This window comes from Pinus tabuliformis, chromosome 4_2, assembly GCF_031772625.1.
Source record: "Pinus tabuliformis cultivar Carrire ecotype Pingquan chromosome 4_2, CPIR1, whole genome shotgun sequence".
Lineage (NCBI taxonomy): Eukaryota > Viridiplantae > Streptophyta > Pinopsida > Pinales > Pinaceae > Pinus > Pinus tabuliformis.
Window position 1 is genome coordinate 297,761,841 of NC_142304.1, and position 9,537 is coordinate 297,771,377.

The following is a 9,537-nucleotide window of genomic DNA, read 5'->3' on the forward strand; positions in this document are numbered from 1 at the left end:
GTCTTTATCACGTGGCAATTGTCTGGAAACAATTATTTAGTTCTTAATTTTCAACATTGTTCTTTTAATAGAGTCTTCTCTTTAAGTTTTTTTTTTTTTTTAAAGGAAGTAGATGCATTGACATTTCAGTGACTTAAATTATTTTTAAGTAGAATTGAAATTCCACCTCTTGTATAAATTACTTATGATATATGTTTATGTTTCTATTTGGCATAAAGTAAATGATGTAACCTTGCTTTGCTTTTAGTAAGGACGGGTAGGTTTAATTAACTTACAATTAGAAGTAGAAATTCCCGAGCCTCATGTTCTAGATGAACCCTTGAGGATTAGCCTCTGTAAGAGAAAATAGCATGAGAGATATGGCTATGAAGCAACTAAATTCAGTTATCTAGCCTAATCTATATCAAACTATTCTCATCTTTTACTTTATTACAATATCTCTATATATTTACTATAAAATATTTATAAATACTTTGTACAGATTTTTATATTCTTCTCTTTCCCATGTACCAATTTTCTTCAACTCTGATTGGCATGCCATGAAAAGGAGCCAACAATTTTTAACTTCCTCAAAATTTTTATATTATTTCAAATAAAGGATAGGGTTACAACTTTATTAGCATTTATCAAATACTTTGGCAAACTCCCATGCTCTTTTTCTTTCCCTTAGGCTGGTCCTCTTCAGCTTTGATATTAAGTAAACAAAGAAACTCAAATTTGAGGATTTCAACTATGTTAGAATTTGCTATACACCAATCTTATACAACCAAAAAAATTTAGTCTTTCTAACTCCGGAAAGAATGGAAAATTATACACTTCACAACATTTTTCACTCAAATCCTGTATACAATTCACAACATGCACATAATTAATTACAAATTACAAACCAAAAGGTTTTAAACCCCAATAAAAAAAAGCTAAAATCCTTCCTAAAATTACAAATCAAAAGGTTTTAAACCAATCTAAAAAGGGCTAAAATCCATTTGAAACACCTGAGGGCCTTCCCATTGTTGTCCACTCTTTCCCTACATCTGTGAATCGGCCAATTCCCCCACTTGAATTCCCCTTTTCAACTTTTCTGGCATTGGACAGTTCAGAACTCTCTTGTGGCAAGATCTGGGCATCAGCGATCCACTCAACGGCCTCACAATTAAACTTCAGAGCATAATTTCTTACGGTCTACCCCAACATTGTCCTAATAACAATTTCTGCAACCTGTAATTCAAAGCTACAAAGCTAGTGAGGTTGTTTTTTTTCAACTTAAGAAATCGAGCTTGAAGTAACTCAGACATATCTAGTTTTGCCTGTGATTGGACCATAAAATCTGTGAAGTTCAACCCTCCCCACATCCTCTAAACTAATTGAGATTACTTATATTCTGGTTAACAAAGAAAACTAAAAAAATCAACATTAATGTTGACATCTGTAAAGGCAAAATTTGTCAATATTTAATATCTTATTTCAATAAGTGTATGCTCATTATGATATACCATAGAAAATTACATTTGTGGAATGAAACAACAACATTCAGATCACTGAAAAAAATGTCTCTGGATCAAATAAATGGTTTCCATTCATTGAATAACATTGCAATTACAACAAGAATATTCAGCTCTTCATTTAAGAGCAGATCCTCTGGCATGATGGAGAGAGATCCAAAGGTACCTGCCAATAGATGAGAGATTAAAATAAATAGAGCATATGTACAAGATCAGAACTCCTGAGCAGAGCAAATTAGTCGTCAAGATTGAGAAATCTCAAAAAGATGTTGCTCATCTGAGTCAAGAAGGCCCTTGTGAAGCAGAAGCTGAGGCAATAGAAATGAAATCTGCTATACAAATACAAGAGTAAGTTCAATTTACAGAGAAGATTGAGAAGAGTAAGTTCAATTTATAGAGAGGAATGAGAAGCATTACAGGTAAGAGTCTCAGAAGTAGGCCATAACTCGTTAACTTGGGGATGGTCATGGAGAGGCCTAATTATTTACAAGGCGAGGTGACATGAATACAAATGAGGATAAAGGTATAATCATGCATAGATGTTAATATGGGAGGAATAATCAAGGGTTCCAGCTCCTTCCCATCCCATCCATTCTTCCCACTCGTTGCAAGGATCATTATTAATTCCCATCATGCCATCCATATAGTAATCCTCGGAACCATTTTGCTGCTTTGCTTGTGCCAAACTAGACATTACAGTCTGCAGATTTATCACAAAAATAACATAATCAATAACATGAACACATCTGAGATAAAAAGGGGTTATATACTCTAACATGCATCAATGTCGTTAAAACTGAAAAAATAAATAAACAAAAGCTGTCCAGAGACAGAGCAAGTTACCTGATGAGCCTGATTGATCTTCTGAAATTGAAGTCTTTACCCCCTGGCAATTGTCTGGAAACAATTATTTAGTTCTTAATTTGCAACATTGTTCTTTTAATAGAGTCTTCTCTTTAATTTTTTTTTTTAAGGAAGTAGATGCATTGACATTTCAGTGACTTAAATTATTTTTAAGTAGAATTGAAATTCCACCTCTTGTATACATTACTTATGATATATGTTTATGTTTCTGTTTGGCATAAAGTAAATTATGTAACCTTGCTTTGCTTTTAATAAGGACGGGTTGGTTAAATTAACTTACAATTAGAAGTAGAAATTCTGGAGCCTCATGTTCTAGATGAACCCTTGAGGATTAACCTTTGTAATAGAAAGTAGCATGAGAGATATGGCTATGAAGCAACTGACTTCAGTTATCTAGCCTGATCTATATCAAACTATTCTCATCTTTTACTTTATTACAATATCTCTATATATTTACTACAAAATATTTATAAATACTTTGTACAGATTTTTATATTCTTCTCTTTCCCATGTACCAATTTTCTTCAACTCTGATTGGCATGCCATGAAAAGGAGCCAACAATCCTTCGATTTCTGAACATAATCTTTTTTCTAAATTTCCCTGTTGAACATACAGATATTATAAACAGTTAAGACAAAGAGAAAATGGCATTGCAGTAGAAAATGTTATGAGTTTATTGCTGATCACCTTTAGTAATCCTACTCAATAATTGCAAACAAATTGATGGACATTGTCTCTGATGTCAAACTACACCTACAATTAGTAAATCTTTGGTTTTTTCCTGTAGGTACCATTGGAATCGGAGGTGGAGGTAAACAAAAAATAAAAGGGGTAGGCGTGGAGATTTCAAAATAATCTACTTTCAAATTTTATGATTCAGTTCTCAATTTTCATTAATTTCAAATTTAATACAAAGCTTTCAATTTTTAATGGTTCCAAAATTTTAGTTTCCAATTTAATTTTTCATTTTCCATTTCTGTTTGTTTCCAATTTAATGGACAGGAACACTTTTTTGTTATGGAAATTAAAAAAGCGCACACACAAAATGCCCGAATTGAAGTAGAAACAAAAGTTCTTTTATCTCCCGTTAAAACACTTTCTTTGTTCACATGGAGCAGTCTATATATACACAGTATTATATCAAACAGTGGACAAAGAAACATACTGGATTAGATTTTGGGGAACAATATGCAACCAACAACGGCATTAAATGCACTGCCACTGACTGCATATTGATAACCTTGGATTTTCCCAAGGCTTTATGATGCATTAAATACATTGGGCAGACATACAACCCAGTTGACTTGTGTAGGGTTTCGTCCCAACAGGTCATAGGGTCTATTTCCAGAGGACCCTTGATCTCTCCTCACCCAAGCTAAGCTGTTGGGATCATGGAGCCATACCCATCCCTAAAGTGTGGAGAAGTGAAAAGGGACAAACCCATCCCAAGTGTGGAGAATATGCAATCGAACAAGTTTGTGTGGAGAAGGGACAAACCTCTTTAATTTTTTAAGAATTCCAGCAACATGGTTTCCTAACCAGAAACATAAAATTAAAAAAATTCTATTTTTTTAGACTCTTTCATCACAACTGTATAGATTTGTGGTATTACATCAAAATTTCATTAGAGAAGGAATCTTGGTTGGATATTTCCAACGATTGGAATAACAGTGTTCACTCTAATGGGCAGTTTTCAAAAATCAAACAGGGAACTTATATATAAGTTATGTTAATTACAGTGATTAATAACTGGAGTTGTCAGTAAAGGCTAAAGGCTTCAGAGCTGAAGAGTTTAATTCCTCAAAAAAAAGTGGACATAACACTTAGCATTGTAATGATGAAGTCATTATGGCTGTTAAGTATGGTTGGGGTTTGGACAATCGTCCAATGTGTCAAGGTATAATTCTGAAAAAAAATATCTGCAAAAGAACCATTGTAGTGATTGTACAGTCATGACTAAAGAGCCATTGCAGTGCTTGTACAATCATGACTGTTAAATACTGTTGGGTGATCGCCTCAAAGTGTAAACAGGGTCTCACTTTTAATAGTGTTTGATAAATAGTAAAGGCTCTCCTCAGGTTTATTTTTTATAGAAAGTGGCCTCCAAGAACCTATTGCAGTGATCGTACAGTCCTGATTGTTAAATACTATTGGGTGGTCGCCTCAAAGTCTAAAAAGGGTCCCATTTTTCAATAGTGTTTTATAACTGGTAAAGACTCTCCTCAGGTTTATTTTTTCTAGAAAGTGGCCTCCAAGAACCTATTTAGTGATTGAAATCACTGAACCGTCATAATTGTTAAATAGGTACTTCTTCAAAAAGGTCAACTTCTTTGAATGTTAGTAGAGCTTTGATAGTTCTTGATTTCTCGAGAAAGTGGCCTCAGGTAGTGATTGAACCATCATGACTGAAGTACTGATAGTTAGTTGTAAAAAAATGTAATCAAAATTTTATGTGAGTTTAAACAGTATCCTAGGTCCTATTGATATAGGTCAAAAGTGAAGATGGAAAGGTAGCCGTACTGAAACTATGGTTGAAGAAGATCTGGATTGATAATGGAAGTTTGGTGGCGGAAAACTGAAAGAAGCATCAGATGAAAAAAATATCTTAATATCTTTACTGGAGGGATTAAAGCAAGGCGGGAAAAAATTGGTGAAACTATTCTAAGGGCATTGTGAGGGAGGAGAAGTAGGCCTATTGGCTTGTGGTTGACCAAGAATAGTGGTTTATTAAGAATAATGGAAGCAATGATGCAAAGCTGCATCACATGATCCAGAAATTTCCCTGAATATAAATACTCAATAAAGAATATAAAGAATAACAGTATTCAAACAACATAGTGCAGAAAGCACATATAATTTGTTCACCTGAGACTTCAAATTTGATCTATCGATTCCTGGCCCATCATTATCATCATTTTCAGGTATTGCATCCAATGAAATGCATCGAATCCATTTCCTACGAGGTAGCAAGTACACCATCTTGGTCAAAACAATGGGCTGACCCAAGCCTCTCCTAGCCACATAAACTTCGAGGAACGGTGCACTCAGTCCCGAAAGCACTTCAACCTTGCTTAATAGAATATAGGAAGATCCGACATATATTACAGAGGTACATTCCATGGTCCAGACCTTTTTCCTAGCCTTGGGATTTTCCAAATCCAGTCTCTCAAAATTCCCTGTAACAAGGAGCTCGCCTCTATGATGGAGCTCAAAGGGCAAGCCCTCATTAGTGCGCAGATTATCAGTATTGATGTAAGTTGCCTCAACATATTCTGTATCTACTCTGTCTCTTCACAGCTTGCGAGAGGTTTGCTCTGCGGAAGGAATTCCGATGCCATTAACCTCAAGAACGGTTGACATGCTTCTAGCGGGAAACAAAATCGTAAAACAATTTGGTGCACTTTTAAGCAAACAAGAGTTCAATCTTAAGTATATCACTCTGATATCGAACCATGTATCTGTTACTGATTTCCCCTGAATCTCCATGGATACAAAATTGAAACAATTGAGGCTCTGTTAGATGGCTTTATAGTACATAAACATCTGAAGTGTGTATTCCTATTGCAGAGAGATTATTGAACAAAATATGATCATATTGCATGAGATGTAATACATCTCTTTTATAAGGACAAACCCTTACATCTTCTGCAATATCTGCAAAAGAACCATTGTAGTGATTGTACAGTCATGACTAAAGAGCCATTGCAGTGCTTGTATAATCGTGACTATTAAATACTGTTGGGTGATTGCCTCAAAGCGTAAACAAGGTCCCACTTTTAATAGTGTTTAATAAATGGTAAAGACTCTCCTCAGGTTTAATTTTTCTAGAAAGTGGTCTCCAAAAACCTATTGCAGTGATCGTACAGTCCTGACTGTTAAATACTATTGGGTGGTCGCCTCAAAGTCTAAACAGGGTCCCATTTTTCAATAGTGTTTTATAAATGGTAAAGACTCTCCTCAGGTTTAATTTTTCTAGAAAGTGGCCTCCAAGAACCTATTTAGTGATTGAAATCATTGAACCATCATAACTGTTAAATAGTTACTTCTTCAAAAAGGTTAACTTCTTTGAATGTTAGTAGAGCTTTGATAATTCTTGATTTCTCGAGAAAGTGGCCTCAGGTAGTGATTGAACCATCATGACTGAAGTCCTGATAGTTAGTTGTAAAAAAATGTCACCAAAATTTTCTGTGAGTTTAAACAGTATCCTAGGTCCTGTTAATATAGGTCAAAAGTGAAGATGGAAAGGTAGCCATACTCAAAACTATGGTTGAAGAAGATCTGGATTGATAATGGAAGTTTGGTGGTGAAAAATTGAAAGAAGCATCAGATGAAAAAAATATCTTAATATCTTTACAAGAGGGATTAAAGCAAGGCGGGAAAAAATTGGTGAAACTATTCTAAGGGCATTGTCAAGGAGGAGAAGTAGGCCTAATGGCTTGTGGTTGATCAAGAATAGTGGTTTATTAAGAATAATGGAAGCAATGATGCAAAGCTGCATCACATGATCCAGAAATTTCCTTGAATATAAATACTCAATAAAGAATATAAAGAATAACAATATTCAAACAATGTAGTGCAGAAAGCACATATAATTTGTTCACCTGAGACTTCAAATTTGATCTACCGATTCCTGGCCCATCATTATCATCATTTTCAGGTATTGCATCCAAAGAAATGCATCGAATCCATTTCCTACGAGGTAGCAAGTGCACCATCTTGGTCAAAACAATGGGCTGACCCAAGCCTCTCCCAGCCACATAAACTTCGAGGAACGGTGCACTCAGACCTGAAAGCACTTCAGCCTTGCTCGATAGAATATAGGAAGATCCGACAGATATTGCAGAGGTACATTCCATGGTCCAGACCTTTTTCCTAGCCTTGGGATTTTCCAAAGCCAGTCTCTCAAAATTCCCTGTAACAAGGAGCTCGCCTCTATGATGGAGCTCAAAGGGCAAGCCCTCATTAGTGCACAGATTATCGGTACTGATATAAGTTGCCTCGGAAAATTTTGTATCTACTTTGTCTCTTCGCAGCTTGCGAGAGGTTTGCTCTATGGAAGGAATTCGGATGTCATTAACCTCAAGAACAGTTGACATGCTTCTAGCGGGAAACAAAATCGTAAAACAAATTGGTGCACTTTTAAGCAAACAAGAGTTCAATCTTAAGTATATCACTCTGATATCGAACCATGTATCTATTACTGATTTCCCCTGAATCTCCATGGATACAAAATTGAAACAATTGAGGCTCTGTTAGATGGCTTTATAGTACATAAACATCTGAAGTGTGTATTCCTATTGCAGAGAGATGATTGAACAAAATATGATCATATTGCATGAGATGTAATACATCTCTTTTATATGGACAAACCCTTACATCTTCTGCAATATCTGCAAAAGAACCATTGTAGTGACTGTACAGTCATGACTAAAGAACCATTGCAGTGCTTGTACAATCATGACTATTAAATACTGTTAGGTGATCGCCTCAAAGCGTAAACAAGGTCCCACTTTTAATAGTGTTTGATAAATGGTAAAGACTCTCCTCAGGTTTAATTTTTCTAGAAAGTGGTCTCCAAGAACCTATTGCAGTGATCATACAATCATGACTGTTAAATACTCTTGGGTGGTCGCCTCAAAGTCTAAACAAGGTCCCATTTTTCAATAGTGTTTTATAAATGGTAAAGAATCTCCTCAGGTTTAATTTTTCTAGAAAGTGGCCTCCAAACCTATTTAATGATTGAAATAATTGAACCATCATAACTGTTAAATAGGTACTTGTTCAAAAAGGTTAACTTCTTTGAATGTTAGTAAAGCTTTGATAGTTCTTGATTTCTCGAGAAAGTGGCCTCAAGTAGTGATTGAACCATAATGACTGAAGTCCTGATAATTAGTTGTAAAAAAATGTAATCAAAATTTTTTGTGAGTTTAAATAGTATCCTAGGTCCTGTTAATATAGGTCAAAAGTGAAGATGGAAAGGTAGCCGTACTGAAACTATGGTTGAAGAAGATTTGGATTGATAATGGAAGTTTGGTGGTGAAAAATTGAAAGAAGCATCAGATGAAAAAAATATCTTAATATCTTTACAGGAGGGATTAAAGCAAGGCGGGAAAAAATTGGTGAAACTATTCTAAGGGCATTGTCAGGGAGGAGAAGTAGGCCTACTGGCTTGTGGTTGATCAAGAATAGTGGTTTATTAAGAATAATGGAAGCAATGATGCAAAGCTGCATCACATGATCCAGAAATTTCCCTGAATATAAATACTCAATAAATAATATAAAGAATAACAATATTCAAACAATGTAGTGCAGAAAGCACATATAATTTGTTCACCTGAGACTTCAAATCTAATCTACTGATTCTTGGCCCATCATTATCATCATTTTCAGGTATTGCATCCAAAGAAATGCATCAAATCCATTTCCTACGAGGTAGCAAGTGCACCATCTTGGTCAAAACAATGGGGCGACCCAAGCCTCTCCCAGCCACATAAACTTGGAGGAACAGTGCACTCAGACCTGAAAGCACTTCAACCTTTCTCGATAGAATATAGGAGATCCAACAGATATTGCAGTGGTACATTCCATGGTCCAGACCCTTTTCCTAGCCTTGGGATTTTCCAAAGCCAGTCTCTCAAAATTCCCTGTAACAAGGAGCTCGCCTCTATGATGGAGCTTAAACGACAAACCCTTATTAGTGCGCAGATTATCAGTACTAATATAAGTTGCCTCGGCAGATTCTGTATCTACTCTGTCTCTTAGCAGCTTGCGAGAGGTCTGCTCTGCGGAAGGAATTCTGATGCCATTAACCTCAAGAACGGTTGACATGCTTCTAGCGGGAAACAAAATCGTAAAACAATCTGGTGCACTTTTAAGCAAACAGGAGTTCAATCTTAAGTATATCACTCTGACATCGAACCATGTATCTGTTACTGATTTCCCCTGAATCTCCATGGATACAAAATTGAAACAATTGAGGCTCTGTTAAATGGATTTACAGTAGATAAACATCTGAAGTGTGTATTCCGATTGCAGAGAGATGATTGAACAAAATATGATCATATTGCATGAGATGTAATACATCTCTTTTATATAGAAAAACCCTTACATCTTCTGCAATGATCAAACTGCAAATCTACAGAGATTCTGGCTCCATAGCAAAGGCAATATGGC

At 35.6% G+C, this 9,537-nt stretch overlaps 2 protein-coding genes across 2 annotated transcripts; both read right to left on the reverse strand.

Annotated features, from left to right (window-relative positions):
- Positions 1-2,028: 2,028 nt before the first annotated feature.
- Positions 2,029-7,586, reverse strand: LOC149169178 (uncharacterized protein At1g01500-like). The gene is made up of 2 exons (XM_089425104.1): positions 6,966-7,586; positions 2,029-2,199 (listed from the first exon to the last, which is right to left on the reverse strand). Exons 1-2 carry the CDS (start codon positions 7,584-7,586, stop codon positions 2,029-2,031), a joined length of 792 nt encoding a protein of 263 aa, XP_089281230.1.
- A 1,291-nt stretch (positions 7,587-8,877) lies between these two features.
- Positions 8,878-9,318, reverse strand: LOC149169179 (uncharacterized protein At1g01500-like). Its single transcript, XM_089425105.1, has one exon. It carries the CDS (start codon positions 9,316-9,318, stop codon positions 8,878-8,880), a length of 441 nt encoding a protein of 146 aa, XP_089281231.1.
- Positions 9,319-9,537: the final 219 nt, after the last annotated feature.